General features: G+C 49.3%; 1 protein-coding gene across 1 annotated transcript in view; it reads right to left on the bottom strand.

Moving 5' to 3' along the window:
* Positions 1-14,191: 14,191 nt before the first annotated feature.
* COPA (COPI coat complex subunit alpha) overlaps positions 14,192-19,368 on the bottom strand; it is a 48,514-nt gene continuing 43,337 nt past the window's right edge. The window contains exons 29-33 of the mRNA XM_073567185.1: positions 15,651-15,837; positions 15,455-15,565; positions 15,180-15,341; positions 14,906-15,100; positions 14,192-14,540 (exon numbers count right to left, since the gene is read on the bottom strand). Of these exons, the coding sequence (XP_073423286.1) occupies positions 14,481-14,540; positions 14,906-15,100; positions 15,180-15,341; positions 15,455-15,565; positions 15,651-15,837 (715 nt within the window). The 3' untranslated portion in view covers positions 14,192-14,480. The remainder of the gene's footprint in view (positions 14,541-14,905; positions 15,101-15,179; positions 15,342-15,454; positions 15,566-15,650; positions 15,838-19,368) is intronic.

Here is a 19,368-nt window from a genome sequence, read left to right as displayed (position 1 = left end):
CGAAGCGTAGGTTATCGACGAGTCTTCTGGGGGTATTGCGTCATTGACCGAATCGTCTTTTGGGTAGGAAAGGTGATGTATTAGCCGATATTTACCGGGTTCTTTTTTGGGCACAATACTTAACGGCAAGAATAGTGGAACGCTGAAACGCCGAGAAATAAACTTTAAGTTTTGGAAAAGGAAAGAACAGAGATACCAAAAGGCGAGATTTGAAATTTTTGAAAGGCAATGATTTAACTGAATTTTTTTTTTTTTTTAATGTAAAATCTCGGGGAATTCGCGTGATCTACTTGATGTAAAAATTCAGGGAATTCGTGTACCAATTTTAGATTGTGATTTTAGATTATTTGCTGATGTTGGCTAAATTTGAAGGGGATAAGAGCCATATTTAAAACCGTGATATGGCTGCTGGGCAGCTCCTTTATCGGGGTAAAGGCTTAGCCAGGGGCCTATGGCGGTTACGCCCGCCTGGATTGTGCCTCGCAATTGCTCCATTTGCTTTGGTACACCTTGATGCAGGATGTCCTTGAATGTAACGATGGTAGCTGCGCAATTGATTTTGCTTCAGTAATAGATGTGTCGTTAGGCATTGTAAAAAATTTTTTTTTTTTTTTGGTAGTCGTCTTTCTCAGCATTGATTCCTTATCGATTTATCAACATTCACCAATATGTGTCACAGAAAGAGTGATACCTGAGCTGGTGTACTCCGACTCCTGGATCCGTATTCCACTTTTATATGTGAGATACATACAATACTCCGCTGAGTCCACACCAGGGACTCTTACACATACTCCACTGAGTCCACTTCAGGGACTCTTACTCCATTTAACGGGGGGTAAAACCTGTAATCAAATCCATAATATATCCGCTGAGCAGCTTGTAAGCGCTTCATTTGCTTGGCGGGTACACCATGATGTAGGGTGTCCGCGTCCGCAGGATGAGCACCCATGTTTATATTTACCATGTAAATCAGCCGTATCCTTTGTTAAATAGTAAGCGGGCGCCTGGTCCACGTGCGACCGTTGAGTCATGGAGTAATTATTAGTGGTCGCGTATGAATAAAGGGGGGGCTACTTTTGAGCCATCATCAATCGTAGCCAAACATCTGTGGCTTTTACTCCCCAGCCTAGATTGGGCTGTAGGGCCAAACGCTTGCGGAACTCCTCATCATACCGCGACCAGGCGGAAACACGATCATTATTTTCTGAGTGATTTATAACATGTAGATCGCTGGGATGAGAGCACTCCACTATTTGACTATGGTCGAGGAGTGACTCCAGGTGATGGAGGAACTCCGGCTCTCGCTGTATCGTTGTTTGAGGTCCGGTGTCTGCAGTGACCAGAAACCCGGGGAGTGTGGGATAGATCTCCAAGCCTGACAGGCCAGTGATGGAGCATGTGATGTCTGATCCCTGTCGTGTGCCCGAGCCTGAGTTTCTCACGATGGGGGGGGGTGGAACTCCGGGGTTATCTGGTGGTTGGACTGGCTGGTCTCCCTGGGTGAAGATTCCCTCTGGCTGTCAGTCATTGATGTAGCATGAACAGTTCTTAGAGGGATAGTGGGAATGGTGACGGGAGTCGTCTGAGGAGGAGCGGGAGGTCGTGCGGCGTCTACGCCTTGGACCACTGCTACTATGGGGAGTGATGTTACCCCCTGCGCCCGTTGTGGCTAGGGGCATAATTGATAATGCTGTGCTTTTTCACATGGTGGGATATTTTTATTTATTTTTTTGAAAGGGTCATTGTGGGGGTTTGGCGGAGTGTACTGTGTGGTTGGAATGCTTGTGTTACGTTTTATGTTTTCAGACTTTTCATGGAACTAATTCATGGACTTTTAGTGCGCTGCTTGACAAAACATCGAATCCAGGTTATGTTGAAAGATTAACCATTTATTTTCCAAAGCGTTTCGAAGTATACAACACTTCTTCCTCAGGGGATGACATACATGAACAGATAAGGCAGGCGCTGTCAGCATCCACCCCACACGTGTTACAAAGACCATGTATATCGAGGGTGATGTCCTTCCTACCAAGGCTAAACTGCGTCTGCCAGGAAGTGGGCGGAGCAGGGGCCCGATGACAGGAAGTGGGCGGAGCCATCGTGGGGCCGATGACAGGAAGTGGGCGGAGCTATCGCAGGCCTGCTCCCAGGAAGTGGGCGGTCTGAGAGTTCCGGAGCTGCGGCGTGTTCAGGCCCGACGACCGACCGGAAGTGGGCGGGACATGTTCAGGCCTCAGCGCGACATCGGGAGAAGTCGCGGAGGCCCGATCCTGGGCGAGTGTAGCACGACGCCGGCGGAGGAATAATGTGCGCGGGGCACATGCTCCAGTGCACGGCGACGCGATTGGGCTGGTGGATGGAGCAGTGGTGATGACCAGTCGCCGACGTGGATCTTCACTGGATGGTAGGAGGACCGCACAGAGCCGGAGTAGTGTGAGGGGGGGGCCGAGCTGGGAGAAGGCGCAGGAGGTGGGTATGGGGCGGACAGCACAGGGGAGAGCAAGAGATATTATCAGCGGGTAGGCTAGGGGATGATGGGGGATGCCAAGGAAGCCTGCGACCTTAGGAGATCTACAGGACTGCAGCCTAGGAGGAGATGGAGCCCCGGGATATGTAAATACAGGCCTGCGGCAAAGCTAGGGGGTCATGAGAGGGCACAGGGAGGTGAACACAAGGGATTGAAATGATTGCTCACCTTCCTGTGCTGCTCTCTGCTGCAGGGCCACGATCATGGCTTCGGACCTGGCCGAAGCTTCTAGGTATCAGCCGGAGAGGAAAGAGACCCCCACCCCAGCATCTGAATTTAACCCCTGAGGGTGTGGCCGGACGCCCCTTCCTCTCTCTTCCTGTTGGTCAGTGGGACGTCCTAATTATGGCATCACCGGGGGGGGGGGGTTGGGGTTGAGTAGTGGGAGGGGGCGGCACTGCACAGAGTTCCCTTCTAAATTAAGTCTATAGGGCTCTACAGTCAGATGCACGTTCCTTATGCAGCACCGTGCCTGCCATTCCTAAAGCTAAATGACTTAAGAGTAACTTTTTCTCTATCACTTCATTGGGGGACACAGAGACCATGGGTGTATGCTGCTGCCACAAGGAGGCTGACACTATGCACATAAAAAGGTTAGCTCCTCCTCCGCAGTATACACCCCACTGACCACCACTAATTTCTTCAGTTTAGCTTAGTGTCAGTAGAAGGTGGACACATATCTACCTCAGTGTGCGTCGTTTTCTTTTCAGATCTTCCGGAGAGATACAGAGCGAATAGTCACATCTGTAGTCCCACAAAGAGACTGAGTACGGCGTGTACTGCCACCCGTATCGTCACAGATCTCCTCAGCAGGACCAACAGCCTTCTCAGACGGCTGCCAACATGGGTACGTGTCAGCGATCCTGATGGTCGTCTCCCACCCACTCGCCTACCTGTGCCTGTCGGTTTGGATAAGGCGCGGGCATACTTCTACAGGACGCTCAAGGTACCTTTTTTTCCAACAGGTTTTCCACGGAACGGTCCGAGGACAGGGTAAATATAGGGCTCCCAGTCGCATCCTCCATCACCTTCAGGAGCGGTCGCTGCGCTGCATTTAATTTAGGCCCCGGCTTCACTTTGGGCCTAGTACAGCGTCACTGCCACGCCCCCGCCATCATTCTCAGGCGAGCTTCCCTCCTGCCCGTTCTAAGCCCGCCCACCGCCTCGCGCTCCCAGGCGCCAGCGTCGACGCTTAGCTCCGCCCATCATCCGCTCAGGAAAAGCGCGCTTCTTTCTCGTGCTCCTCAGGCGGCCGCCATTTTCTCTCCTGTCAGCCGGACACTGCACTCTGCTGTGGCCCTACAAATCCAGACGGGCTGTGCAGCATCGCGTACGGGGGTTATCCACAGGACAACGGACCGTGAGTAGCTCTGCTTCTGCAGACTGACACCCTCCTCCCTGTCCCTCAACCTTCTGGCACTCCTTCAGTGACTGTCCCTCATTATGTCTTCCTCTAAGCCTGCTCCCACTGGCACTTTGGTCAAGTTCTTTGCATGTTCTTCTTGAAAACTTCCCTCAGGTCAGTCCACTCCCCTCTACCTCGACTGCAGCAACCCATTCAGCCCGCCGCCCAGGAGCCCCCTATGCCCACCCGGGGGAGTGAATCCCCCATTCCTGGCTGGGCTTCTTCTCTATCACAGTCAGTGGCGGATCTTACTAAGGTGTCTCAGTCCCTAGTGGCCGTTCTTGATAAGTTGCCCCTGGACACTTCTTCAGTATCCAGCAGGTTGCAAGAGGCTCCATCTGAGCCAGCCAGCATGAGCCGCAAAAGACCCAGGCAGGATCTCCGGCCGGAATCCTCCCCTCGTCCCATCTCACCACATAGTCCTTCCCAGCAGTCTCCTTCCTGTGCCTCCTCGCCCGAGTCAGGCGAAGCGTTCTCGGACGCGCCATCCGGAGATTTTAGAGCTGGATTCGGACCATGACACGGACATGAAGGTTACGGTACAGAACCTCATTGCAGCGATTAACCACACCTTCGACATCAGACTCCCCTGCAAAATCCTCAGATCAGGTTTCGTTCAGATGGGCAGAAACACCTTCCAGAGTCTTCTCTTCGCACTCTGTGTTTGGCAAGCTTCTTACCAGGGAAAGAGAAAATCCGACCAGGCGCTTTCAGAGAGGGAAGCGCCTCAGCGTGCTGTATCCATTTTCTCAGGAGCTCACCGACAACTGGCCGGCTTCCCCCTCTGTTGATGCTCCCGTCGCCAGACTATCTAACAACATGGTCCTCCCGATTTCAGGTGTGGCGTCTCTGAAAGATTCTAACGACAGGATCATAGAATCTTTAGCAAAGTCAGCATTCGAAGCGGCTGCGACGGTGCTAAGCCCAGCCTTCGCTTCCACTTGGGTAGCAAAGGCCATAGCTACATGGGCGGAGGATCTCTGCCAGGGCATTCTGGATAGAGCCCAACCAGAGCGATTGGCCGAGATAGCCAACCAGATCTCCCATGCAGGGGATTATCTGGTCTCGGCCTCCTTGGATGCCGCGTCTTGCGCAGCTCATGCGTCCAGCAACGTTGTTGCAATCCGGCGTACAATTTGGCTCAAGGCTTGGCAGGTGGATTTGTCTTAAAAAAAAGTCCCTTACCAATCTGCCTTTTCAGGGAGCACGTCTTTTCGGATCCCAGCTGGACCAGTTATTAAAGACGCCACTGGAGGTTCAAGCTCTCTTCTCCCTCAGTCCAAGCCTCGTAGACCTTCCCCCAGGCGTCAGTTTCGGCTCTTTCGGTCTTTCCGCCACTTTGCGACGGCAGAAACCTTTTCCAACCATCAAAGGCTGCAGGCAATCCAGGATAGGAAAGTCTCCTTTAGGCCCACTCCCTCCTGGTGGTCTCACTCCTCCCAGGGCAGATCCTCCAGGTCCAGATCTGGACGATCCACATCAGCATGACTATCAACGAAATCCCGAGGCGCCTTCCCAACTGGGCGGTCGACTCCTTTTCTTCAGAGACGTCTGGCTTGCCTCAGTAGAAGACGCTTGGGTCAGGGAGGTTGTATCCTCAGGATACAAGATAGAGCTCGCTTGTCGGCCCCGGGATCGTTTCTTCGAGTCCCGGCCTCCAAAAGACACCGCCTTAGTTCCGGGTTTCTTTGCATCCATCACCTCCCTCCTCAGTTCCGGGGTGATCGTGCCCGTTCCCGAGTCAGAACGTTTCACAGGGTTTTATTCAAACCTGTTTGTAGTACCGAAAAAAGGCGGCGCGGTCCGGCCCATCCTGGACCTCAAGTTACTGAACAAGAGAGTCCGCCTACGACATTTCAGGATGCAGTCTCTTCATTCAGTGATCGCTTCCATGGAGGCGCAGGAATTCATGTGCTCAATAGACATTCAAGATGCCTATCTGCATGTTCCCATCTTTTCCGGGCATCAGAAATTCCTGCGTTTCGCGATTCACCAGAACCACTACCAGTTTGTCGCCCTGCCGTTCGGTCTCGCCACCGCACCCAGAGTATTTACAAAGATCATGGCGGCATTGATGGCCTTGTTGAGGATCAGGTCTTGTCCTTTTTCCGTACCTCGACGACATTCTTATCAAAGCTCCGTCTTTTCACCAGACTCGCCAAAGTCTTTCCATCGTTCTCGACACCCTGTCCAATTTCGGGTGGCTCGTCAACACAAAGAATAATAATAATAATAATCTTTATTTATATAGCGCCAACATATTCCGCAGCGCTTTACAGTTGAACAGTTTCAAACACAACAGTCATAAGTAACAACGTTAACAATACAATAATTAAAGCGAAATAAGACGACCCTGCTCGTGGAGCTTACAATCTACAATGAGGTGGGGGGGATACAAAGCACAGGTTTGTATTTACAATGATGTATTTACAATGACGGTCCAGCCATCTTCAGGGGGTGGGGGTTAGATGGAGATAGTGAATGGGCTACACACACACAAACATGACTTTGATTACTGAATGTGATAGGCCGCTCTGAACAAATGTGTTTTGCGCGAGCGCCTAAAACTATGCAAATTGTGGATGGTCCTAATATTTTGGGGTAGAGCATTCCAGAGGATTGGCGCAGCACGGGAGAAGTCTTGGAGTCGGGAGTGGGAGGTACGGATTAGGGCAGAGGTTAGTCGAAAGTCATTTGCAGAGCGCAGCGGTCGGTTAGGCCGATAGACAGAAATGAGGGAGGAGATGTAAGGGGGTGCCGCACTGTGGAGAGCTTTGTGGGTGAGAACAAGTACTTTGAATTGTACCCTGTAATGAATTGGCAGCCAGTGTAACGACCGGCGAAGAGCGGACGCGTCTGAGAAACGATTAGCCAGATGGACAACCCTGGCTGCTGCATTAAGGATAGACTGGAGAGGGGAGAGTCGAGTGAGAGGGAGGCCAATTAATAGAGCATTACAGTAGTCTAGGCGGGAGTGGATCAGGGCGACAGTGAGAGTTTTTGTTGTTTCCATGGTGAGAAAAGGGCGGATTCTAGAGATGTTCTTTAGGTGTAAGCGGCATGAGCGGGCAAGAGATTGTATATGGGAGGTGAAGGAGAGATCGGAGTCGAACATAACACCCAGACAGCGCACCTGCTGTCGGGGTGTTATTATGGTGCCACCCACAGAGAGGGAAATGTCAGATTTAGGGAGGTTAGTAGATGGTGGGAGCAGAAGAAGTTCAGTTTTGGAGAGGTTGAGTTTCAGATAGAGAGCAGACATGATGTTGGAGACTGCAGACAGACAGTCAGTGGCGTTCTGTAGTACAGCGGAGGTAAGGTCAGGGGATGATGTGTACAGTTGTGTGTCATCAGCATAAAGATGGTACTGAAAGCCAAATCTGCTGATGGTCTGTCCAATTGGGGCTGTATAGAGAGAGAAGAGAAGGGGGCCAAGGACTGAGCCCTGAGGTACCCCAACAGTGAGAGGAAGAGGAGATGAAGTGGAGCCAGAAAACAGAACACTGAAGGAGCGGTCGGAAAGATAGGAGGAGAACCAGGAAAGAGCAGTGTCCTTAATGCCTAGTGACTGGAGCCTAGAGAGTAGGAGAGGATGGTCAACAGTGTCGAAAGCTGCAGAAAGGTCGAGAAGAATGAGCAGAGAATGGTCACCATTACGTTTTGCTGTCAGAAGGTCATTGGTCACTTTGATGAGTGCAGTTTCTGTCGAATGTAGGGGGCGGAAACCGGACTGTGAAGGGTCTAGGAGGGAGTGAGTGGAGAGGTAACGGGTAAGGCGTGAGTATATCAGGCGCTCCAAGAGTTTAGAGATGAAGGGGAGATTGGAGACTGGTCTGTAGTTGTTTGTGCAGGATGGGTCAAGGGTGGGTTTCTTTAGTAATGGAGTAATGATAGAGTGTTTGAAGGAGGAGGGGAAAATGCCAGAGGAGAGGGAGAGATTAAAGATTGTAGTTAGGTGAGTTGTGACGACTGGGGAGAGAGACTGGAGGAGATGTGAGGGAATGGGGTCGGTTGTGCATGTAGTTGGACGAGAAGAGGAGAGGAGCCTGGAGACTTCTTCTTCTGTGATGGGAGCAAATGTGGAGAGTGAGCCAGGGGAAATGCAGGGAGGGATGGGAGTCACTGAACTTGGTGATTGGGAGCAGATTTCCTGACGGATATTGTCTATTTTCTCTATAAAGTGGGAGGCCAGGTCATCAGCGCAAATGTCTGTGATAGGGGCTTGTGCTTTTGGCCTGAGGAGGGAGTGAAAGGTGTCAAAAAGTTTCTTGGGGTTGTTGGATAGTGAGGAGATCAGGGTGGTGAAGTAGGTCTGTTTGGCGAGGTGAAGGGCAGAGTTATATGTCCTTAACATAAATTTGAAGTGTATGAAGTCTTCTGGTGTGTGTTTTCCTCCATAAGCGTTCAGCACACCTAGAGCATCGCTGGAGAAATCGGGTTTGCGATGTGAGCCAGGGCTGTTTCACTCTGTGTTTGGAGGTTCTGAGGGTGAGGGGAGCTACTTGGTCAAGGGTGCTTCTAAGAGTGTCATTGAAGTGATGTACAGCCAGATCAGGACAGGACAAAGAAGAGATTGGGGACAATGATGAGTGTAGGGAGTCTGAAAGTGTATGAGGGTTAATGGCTTGTAGATTTCTGACTGAATGGTAGGTAGGAGGGTGCTGGGGTGAGCGAGGATTTGTGAGTGTAAAGGAGAGAATGTTGTGGTCAGAGAGGGGAAGCGGTGAGTTATCTAGGTAGGAGATTGAGCAGAGCCGGGCGAAAACCAGGTCCAGGGTGTTACCGTCTTTGTGTGTTTCAGAGGTTGAGAGCTGAGAGAAGCCTAGAGAACTGGTTAGTGATAGAAGCTGGGATGCAGATGTGGAAGTGGGGCTGTTAATGGGGATGTTGAAGTCTCCCAGGATAAGGGTTGGTAGTTCTGAGGACATGAAGTGCGGCAGCCAGGCAGAGAAATGGTCCAGGAAGTGGGTGGGTGAGCCTGGGGGCCGGTATATGACCGCTACTCTGAGGGAGAGGGGACGAAAGAGCCTGATGGTGTGGACTTCAAAAGAAGGGAATGAGAGTGATGGAACTGAGGGGATGACCTGGAAAGTGCATTGTGGGGACAGGAGTATGCCGACTCCACCACCAGGTCTATTTGTCGGTCTCGGGGAATGGGAGAATTGTAAGCCACCATGGGAAATGGCAGCAGGAGAGACAGTGTCAGAATCCTGAATCCAGGTTTCCGTGAGGGCCAACAAATTCAGAGAGTTTTTCAGAAAGTAATTGTGTAGGAAAGGAAGCTTGTTGCATACAGACCGTGGATTCCAAAGGGCACAATTGAAAGAAGGAGATGGAGTGCAAGTGATATTAGTAAGATTATTAAGGTTTCGATGTGAGGTAGGGTAGGGGTTGAGGTTGGGGGATGGTGGACCGGGGTTGGGGGAGATGTCCCCTGAAATCAGTAGGAGCAGGAAGATAAAGAGCAAGTAGTTTTTGGAATTGTATGAAGATTTTATGTGCAGTGTGTTTGGGCAAGATGGGCTGAGGCTTTTTAAGAAGGTGAGAAGTGCATGGGAGCTGTACATGGGAGAAACAAAGAGAGAGGAGCTGATGTATATGAGTCGTGATGGAGGGGGGATTGGTCGGTGAAAGTGGATTGCAAGAGAACATAGGAGGATAGGAATAAAGCACATGGTTAAAAGGGACAGCAGAGTGAGGGTTACCTGACTCCTGTCCTGACTAACTGCCATGTAATAACTGCTGTATCCCGACGCTTATCTTCGTGACGCTTTGCTTCTGTGATGCGTGCACCCCCACATGCGTGCACCCCTATGGATGGTTCTAAATTTATAGTCCAGACTGCAGGGTCTGAAGAGATGGATTGTGGGAACTGGTTGAGGATAATTTGGCAGCTGGGGTCAGCACACCAGGGTTTTTTTTTTTTTTTTTTGGGACGATCAAAGACATTCAGCCTGGCAACATCTATTTTAACACCTCCACCAGATAAGATCTACACTGATCCCAGTCATGGAAATGCAACAGTGAGTTTTAAGTACAATGCACCAAATGATTTATAACAAAGAATTAGCAGACACATTAAACTATGTTTCTAGATGGTAAAGCAGCAGATGACACAGCAGACAGCAAGCAGAGGGAATTTTTACCATTAGAGTCTATTGCAGCAGATGAGACAGCAATCAGAGGTGGGAAGTTGTACCATTTGAATATGTTGCAGAAGACAGCAAGCAGAGGGAATTTTTACCATTAGAGTCTATTGCAGCAGATGAGACAGCAATCAGAGGTGGGAAGTTGTACCATTTGAATATGTTGCAGAAGACAGCAAGCAGAGGGAATTTTTACCATTAGAGTCTATTGCAGCAGATGAGACAGCAATCAGAGGTGGGAAGTTGTACCATTTGAATATGTTGCAGAAGACAGCAAGCAGAGGGAATTTTTACCATTAGAGTCTATTGCAGCAGATGAGACAGCAATCAGAGGTGGGAAGTTGTACCATTTGAATATGTTGCAGAAGACAGCAAGCAGAGGGAATTTTTACCATTAGAGTCTATTGCAGCAGATGAGACAGCAATCAGAGGTGGGAAGTTGTACCATTTGAATATGTTGCAGAAGACAGCAAGCAGAGGGAATTTTTACCATTAGAGTCTATTGCAGCAGATGAGACAGCAGAGGTGGGAAGTTGTACCATTTGAATATGTTGCAGAAGACAGCAAGCAGAGGGAATTTTTACCATTAGAGTCTATTGCAGCAGATGAGACAGCAATCAGAGGTGGGAAGTTGTACCATTGAAGTCCTGTCTTGTTCCGACACAACGTCTTGTGTTTCTTGGCCTATTGTTCGACACCCATCGATCGAGGGTTTTTCTTCCTCAAGACAAGATGATCTCTCTGCGGCGAGATGTACGATCACTGCAGAGCACACGGCTTCCATCTCCGGTCAGCCATGAAAGTCTTGGGAAAGATGGTGGTAACGGCCGAAGCGGCTCCTTTTGCCCAATTTCACTCAAGACCACTTCAACAGGCCATCCTGTTTCGGTGGAACAGGTCTGTCCTTTCCCTGGACCGTCCAATTAGCCTTTCGCCCCGGGTCAAACAGTTCCTCAATTGGTGGCTGACGTCACCTTTCATTTCTCGGGGTCGGTCATTCCTTACAATTCACTGGCAGATTGTGACAACGAACGCCAGCCTTCTCGGCTGGGGTGCAGTGTTTCGCAATCAAACGGTTCAGGGTCGGTGGTCGACTCAAGAGACAACTCTGCCTATCAACGTCCTCGAGATACGGGCGATTTATGTCTCTCATTCACTGGGAAAGGCTTCTCAGGGGTCTGCCAATCCGGATTCAGACAGACAATGCCACAGCGGTGGCATGTCAACCATCAAGGGGGGACACTAAGTTCCTCAGCTCTAGCGGAAGTGTCCAAGATTCTTCACTGGGCAGAGGTCTCAGTCCCAGCGATATCCGCGGTGCACATTCACGGTGTGGACAACTGGGCCGCCGATTTTCTCAGTCGCAAGGGTCTCGTGGCGGGAGAGTGGTCCTTACATCCGGGCGTCTTCCATCAGCTTTGCCGTCGTTGGGGGACTCCAGATGTAGATCTGCTGGCGTCTCGCATGAACAGGAAGGTCCCACAGTTCGTATCGAGCTCGAGATCCACTTGCAGTGGGCGCCGATGCTCTGACCATTCCCTGGTCTCAGTTCAAGCTCCCCTACCTGTTCCCTCCCCTTCCTCTTCTTCCCAAGCTGTTGAAGAAAATCAAGGCGGAAGGGGTTCAGGTCATCCTCATGGCTCCGGATTGGCCCAGAAGGTCTTGGTTCGCGGACGTTGTCAACCTGCTCGCAGACGCCCCCCCGGAAGCTTCCAGACAGAGCAGATCTCCTGTCTCAGGGTCCGATTTGCCACCCCAATTCTCGGTCCCTCAATTTAACGGCGTGGCTGTTGAGACCGCGGTTCGAGTTATTCACACCATGATCCGGGCTAGAAAGCCTTAGTCTTCCAAAATTTATTATCGTACGTGGAAGGCCTATTTCGCTTGGTGCAAGGTCAATAACATTCCGCCCATGTCCTTTTCACTCCCTTCTGTACTGGCGTTCCTCCAGACAAGCCTTGATGCGGGCCTTGCCCTCAGCTCTTTAAAAGGGGCAAATCTCGGCGCTTTCCATTCGAGACGTTAGTCTCCCGTTCGCAGGTCAAGACCTTTTTTCAGGGAGTGACTCATGCGGCACCTCCGTACCGCGCGCCTGTGGATCCATGGGATCTTAATTTGGTTCTTGAAGTTTTGCAAGGTCCACCTTTCAAACCTCTCAGGGAAGTTTCCCTATCCCTTCTCTCCTGGAAAGTAGCCTTCCTGGTGGCCATTACCTCCATCCGGTGCGTGTCGGAATTGGCGGCCCTTTCTTGTCGCTCCCCTTTCTTGGTGCTCCACCAGGATAAGGTGGTCCTGTGGCCTCCGCCCTCTTTCCTTCCTAAGGTGGTGTCCACTTTTCACCTGAATGAGGATATTGTTCTCCCATCCTTTTGTCCGGGTCCAACTCTCCCCCGTGAGTGCTCCTTGAACAAGTTAGACCTGGTCAGGGCGATGAAGGTCTACCTGGCTAGGACGACTTCCTTGCGGAAGACAGACTCTCTCTTCATCATTCCAGATGGTGCGAGGAAAGGTCAGCCGGCCTCCAAGGCTACTATTGCTCGATGGATCAGATCAGCAATTTTAGAAGCCTACCGGTCAAGCATAGAGTAGCCCCACCTGGAATTAGAGCTCACTCTACCCGGGCAGTGGGTGCCTCCTGGGCGGTGCGCCACAGAGCTTCTGCTCTGCAGCTTTGCAAAGCTGCAACCTGGTCATCTGTTCACACGTTTGTGAAATTCTACAGGGTCCACACCTACGCTTCGGTGGATGCCAAGCCTAGGAAGAAGGATCCTGCAGGCAGCGGTGGCGAGTCCGCTGGTCTGATGGAAGTTTGCTTTCCCTCCCCAGGGACTGCTTTGGGACGTCCCATGGTCTCTGTGTCCCCCAATTAAGCGATAGAGAAAACAGGATTTTTGGGTTGCTTACCGTAAAATCTGTTTCTTGGAGCCTTCATTGGGGGACACAGCACCCTCCCACGTTCTGCAACTCCTGTTCTTATGTTGTTTGTTACTTACAGTTGAGTTGTCTGTTCTGTTTCAATCATTTTGTTACTTCTACTACTGCTTTCTCACTAACTGAAGAAATTAGTGCCGGTCGGTGGGGTGTATACTGTGGAGGAGGAGCTAACCTTTTTCTGGGCATAGTGTCAGCCTCCTAGTGGCAGCAGCATACACCCATGGTCTCTGTGTCCCCCAATGAAGGCTCCAAGAAACAGATTTTACGGTAAGCAACCCAAAAATCCTGTTTTTTGTTCATTCATTTTACAGATTCTGCAAAGTAATACATTTTTTTTTAATATACTCCCGTCACCTATCCTTCCTTCCCTCGCAAACTTTATGCTACAAGTGCTGTTTTAACTGCCTTCTCTATGTTCTTTTACAAGCTGCTCTGAACTGCTGCTCTAGCAGTAATCTGTACTAAGGCATTATTTACACATGGTGACCCTTATGTGAACCTCTCTGTTCCACTTCCCCAGTGTTAAGGTACTGTCACACTTAGCGATGTACCAGCGATCCCGACCAGCGATATGACGCGGTCAGGATCGCTGGTACATCGCTAAGTGGTCGCTAGTGAGCTGCCACACAGGCAGATCTCACCAGCGACATCGCTGGGGACAGGGGTCGCTACTTACCTGTCACACTAGGCGATCCTGCGTCCTCCCGCCCGGCTCCACGCTCGTCTTTCCACAGGAAGCGGACGACGAGAAACAGTCCTGGACGTTCTCGCGCGATCAGCGATAACCAGCGCGGGAGCGGGTCGTAGGTAAGTATCAGACAGCGATATCGCTAGCAATATCGCAATAACGTTACAAGTTATAGCGATATTGCTAGCGATATCGCTTAGTGTGACAGTACCTTTAGACTATAGATTCTTATTAGAGCAGCAGTTCAAAGCAGCTTTTAAAAGAGCACAAACTAAGCAGATAAACCATAACTTTTAACTTGTGGTTTGTGAGAGAAGAACACAAAATAAGTTAATGGAGTAGATTACCAAGATAACTAAGCAAAGGCTGATAAATAAAAAAAAGCTTAAACCACTCAAATGGAAATGGATTTTTCTGTGACTTCATGCTGCGAGAGGGAAATACAGAGCTGTTTCATTCACAATTTGAGTAAAGAACGGTGAAATAAAAAATAGTTTCATGCACATTAGTTACTTTTTATTGGCTTTTATACAAACTGTTTAATTAATAGATATGAAAACCGAATGTTGTTCTCGGCATTTGGTCTAATGATGGTCGAAAACTGCTCAAAATAAGTATACGGTTCCAGATTTTCTGATTTATATTTCACATATGGAGAAAGGACTTAGATTTGCTGATCTACAAATTAGTAGAAGGCAACCTTGAGTCTCGACATGTAAGCTTAGGGGACAGAGGCGGCTACTAATAATCAGGCTGAGTGAAAAAAAGGGCTGTGAGATTTTAACGGAACTGTAGAGGGCTGATCCTCAAACCAATCACATCTTTTCCGATTTCCGTCACCTATGAAAATAATTAAGGGTAAAGAATTAGTGTTTATTAAAAGAGATAATCCAAGGAGCTTAAATGGTTAGGAAAAACATTTTTTTAATAAAAATTAGTGACAGCCGCCATCAGTGTCGGGTGGAAAACTTAAGGGAGCGAGTGGAGGACACAGCAAAGAGACGCAGCAACAGGACAGGTGAGAGTACATTTCTTTTGTTTTTATCCTTTCTCGCCTTTACTTTAAAAATGCTTTCAGATCTGAAGAGATATAATAGATGCCCTTTAGCGGCAATCAGGGGGCATTTTGCATTTGTACTGAATAAATTCAACAACAATCTAATTAAAACTGCTGCCAATGATATGCATATAATTTCCTGACATACCGTGGTGACCCTGCAGATCTGTCCTTTATACTCCGGGCTGTAGCATGCTCCGCTGAGGGGACATTTTTCCACCGGTTTCCCCCTATATATCGGCCGGTAAGAGGCAGCACAGATGTCGAATGGGTTGTGCATGTCGTAGTTGAGCTGGTAGGTGTCAGTGAGGTTTTTCTCGCAAGCAGCCAGAATCTTGCGTGTCTGTCATAGAAAAAATATATTAGTTGCCACATGTTGATTGTAACTGGATCTGCATTGATCTTTCACCACCATTCTGCACCTGCTGCGCCACTTCAGGTTTGGGCCCCAATTCTAGCAGTCGTCTGGCGAATGCGGCAGCTGTTTTGAAGTTCTTAAGCTTGAAGAAGAGATTGACGGCCGTTCTTAGGACCAAGATCATGTGGATGGGCTGCAGGCTGGAGTGTGTGAAGTAGGCCGCCATCTGCAAAAAGACACTGCTCAATGGAAGAAATATATATAGTGCCCCCTAGAGGTACATCAAGGTCATTATAGATATATTGATGATTTTGTATGTGTGCCTGTTTTCGGTCTCACCTCACAAATGCGCTTCTGTTGCTCCAGGGTATCTTTAGGAAGCTTCTTCCGCTCTATTTCCATGGACAATCCCACTATATACTCTCTGCAGATTGTGATGAGCTGCTGGGCCTGCAATGGAAGATTGAATCAATGCTGATTTGAGATTCATATATAACACGCAATGCTCCTCGTAAGACATCACAGCCCCCAACACCTCTGCGATCTCTTGCTTGTTGTCCACCACCAGAAGAGGAACGCTGAGCAGGATGAGGCGGAACTTCTCCACCGCTTCCTCAAATTTGCCTGATGTGGTCAACTGGTAGCACAACTGCAGACGCTGGATCAGGTCGCTGAGCTTCAAGCCGACGGCAGGAAGTCCGTTCTTTAACCCGGCGTCCTTCCTGCAAGAGTAAATCCAAAGCTTAGAGGCAGAGATCCTTTTCTAAAATGCTCTGATAGGGAATTTATGGCAATGGTGGTCTGTCAATAGAGATGTACTGCCCATCAGTGGAAGCCACCTGGATGGACGGTCTGTGTGCAGCAGCCATTAGGGGGAGCTTAAAGGGAAGGTGCCACAATTTTATATTTGCAAAAAAAGCGTAAGTAACAAAACATGTTGTTTCAGCAAATGTTGTACTAACCAGAATTTATGGCTTGTTTGTAATAATGTTTTAATGTAGCCACTGGGCGCTGCCATATTGATTTGCAGATCTGTGGAGGACTCATACAGTCTGCAAATATGGCCGTCCCTGGACATAGGAGACTGCGGTTGGCTCCCGACCCCGCATTGCAGCCTCATTAGCAGTGAACTGGGCACGCCCCTGTGGGCTGCACCATTCACTGCTGTAGGTGTGGCTGGGCGCCATTTTACTGTAGCCCAGTGCTATCTGCTCATTCTGCTGAGCTCTACTTTCTGCACTGTGCTTCCTGCTCCACTGTCCTCCTGCTCTGTCTCCGCCCTCCTCACTCACACACAGCCCCAGTGATCTCCGGTAATCTGACACCTTCCTTTTCATGAGAGCTTTTATGGCTATCTGAGGACAGTGACCTATACAGCCCATAGTCTAGTGTATAATTGGGGGGGCTGGAAGTTTCACCAGTGTGGGCATATCTGTAATACTGTCTGGTGTTATAGTCTGCTGAGCGGTGTATCTAATCCTCTCCTGTGTGATACTGACTGCTGAGCTGTGTATCTAATCCTCTCCTGTGTGATACTGACTGCTGAGCTGTGTATATAATCCTCTCCTGTGTGATACTGACTGCTGAGCCTTGTATCTAATCCTATCCTGTGTGATACTGTCTGCTGAGTTGTGTATCTAATCCTCTCCTGTGTGATACTGACTGCTGAGCTGTGTATCTAATCCTCTCCTGTGTGATACTGACTGCTGAGCCGTGTATCTAATCCTCTCCTGTGTGATACTGACTGCTGAGCTGTGTATCTAATCCTCTCCTGTGTGATACTGACTGCTGAGCTGTGTATCTAATCCTATCCTGTGTGATACTGACTGCTGAGCCTTGTATCTAATCCTATCCTGTGTGATACTGTCTGCTGAGCTGTGTATCTAATCCTCTCCTGTGTGATACTGACTGCTGAGCCGTGTATCTAATCCTCTCCTGTGTGATACTGTCTGCTGAGCCGTGCATCTAATCCTCTCCTGTGTGATACTGACTGCTGAGCCGTGTATCTAATCCTCTCCTGTGTGATACTGTCTGCTGAGCCGTGTATCTAATCCTATCCTGTGTGATACTGTCTGCTGAGCCGTGTATCTAATCCTATCCTGTGTGATACTGTCTGCTGAGCTGTGTATCTAATCCCCTCCTGTGTGATTCTGACTTCTGAGCCGTGTATCTAATCCTATCCTGTGTGATACTGACTGCTGAGCCGTGTATCTAATCCTCCCCTGTGTGATACTGTCTGCTGAGCCGTGTATCTAATCCTCCCCTGTGTGATACTGTCTGCTGAGCCGTGTATCTAATCCTCCCGTGTGAAACTGTCTGCTGAGCCGTGTATCTAATCCTCTCCTGTGTGATATTGACTGCAGAGCTGTGTATCTAATCCTCTCTTGTGTGATACTGTCTGCAGAGCTGTGTATCTAATCCTATCCTGTGTGATATTGACTGCAGAGCTGTGTATCTAATCCTCTCTTGTGTGATACTGCCTGCTGAGCCGTGTATCTAATCCTCTCTTGTGTGATACTGTCTGCTGAGCCGTGTATCTAATCCTATCCCGTGTGATACTGCTCTCCTGAAATACTCTGTGCTGCTGTCACCCTGCTGGTTTTATGTGTGATCAACATGGTGGTATGATCTATATGGCGGCATTATGTGTGAAGTATATGGCGGTATTATGTGAGAACACTATGGCAGTATTATCTGCTAAAAGCATTCTAGGGTGGTTCTGGCTGAGCACCTGCACACGGGTCAGGGGTAATAGGTGCAGTCAGGGGAGGGCTGGTGAGGCAGCTGAAGAGAGGGGTCTCATTTTTATCGTTACTGTATGGCTACATTTCCCCCATCCTGCTTCCCAGCATCACCCCGGACTGCGCCTGTCGCCTCGCTTTCACACATCGCCAGGACAGAATCTGAGGAGGGGAATGGGGTCTTTGCCTGCAAAGTCTGGATCAGAACAGGCCATCAATCAGCAGAAATGTTTCCTGGATTTCTGTGCTGCTGTCTCCCTGCTCCTCCCCCATATATCTCCCTCTGTGCCCCCCATAGACCAGCACACTGCTCTCCTGAAATACTCTGTGCTGCTGTCACCCTGCTCCCAGAATCCTTGCTGCCTGCCATCCTCAGTGACCGAAGACCCCATTCCTCTCCTCAGATCCTGTCCTGGCGATGTGTGAAAGCGAGGCGACAGGGGCCTGATATATGGTGCAAGGAGCAGGGTGACAGCAGCACAGAGTATTTCAGGAGAGCAGTGTGCTGGTCTGTGGGGGGCGCCCTATTCAGTGCCAGGGATTGTACATAGAGTGCTGTGTTTTATACACATGGATGGACCGTCTGCTTGTCTGCTCCACAGAAATCCAGGAAACATTTCTGCTGATTGATGGCCTGTTCTGATCCAGACTTTACATTCAAAGACAGTCAGTAACTTTGCAGGCCCCATCAAAATGGCTGCTCACTGTTTTCCTAGATGTCATAGGTTTTTGTGCCAGATTTCAGTAGCTGCTCCCCCTAGTGTTAACAAGTGGAAATGCCAAACTTTTTAAAATTATTTTTCATATTTTGCAAAATTAAAAACAAATGATAATATTTTTTAAGAAAATGTAAACATTAATTCTTTACATTTTTTCAATTGCTGAAAAAAAAAATTGTTGGATGGCACCTTCCCTTTAAGGCACAGATTCATCAGAAACTTGCTCCCCCTAGTGGTGGCTACAGACAGAATTGTATTTAACCCCTTTCTGCCATCGGACGAAATAGTACGTCCGATGACAGCACCCCCGCTTTGATGTGGGCTCCGGCGGTGAGCCCACATCAAATTCGGGACATATCAGTTCTGAACAGCTGACACGTGCCCGCAATAGCCGCGGGCGGAATCACGATCCGCCCGCGGCTATTAACTAGTTAAATGCTGCTGTCAAACTGTGACAGCGGCATTTAACAAGCGCTCCCGGCCATCCGGCCAGAAATGCGCTCACCGTTGACCCCCCGTCACGTGATCGGGGATCATCGGTTCGTCGGCACGACAACCTACGGCCTCTATGATTATTGATGCCGGCTTGCTAGGAGCGCCACCCTGTGGTCAGCGCTTATAGCAATGCAGTAATTCTGCTACATAGAGGCATCGCCTCTATGTAGCAGAGGTGATCGAGTTGTGGCAGCTTCTAGCCTCCCATGGAAACTATTGAAGCATGCCAAAAGTAAAAAAAATGCTTTTAAAAATAAAAAAAAAATAAAAAAATAGGGATTTTTGTGTACTCACCATA

The sequence above is a fragment of the Dendrobates tinctorius genome, unplaced genomic scaffold, assembly GCF_039654945.1.
Source record: "Dendrobates tinctorius isolate UK_male_01 unplaced genomic scaffold, ASM3965494v1 ptg000019l, whole genome shotgun sequence".
Lineage (NCBI taxonomy): Eukaryota > Metazoa > Chordata > Amphibia > Anura > Dendrobatidae > Dendrobates > Dendrobates tinctorius.
This window is presented reverse-complemented; position numbering and strand designations above follow the sequence as displayed.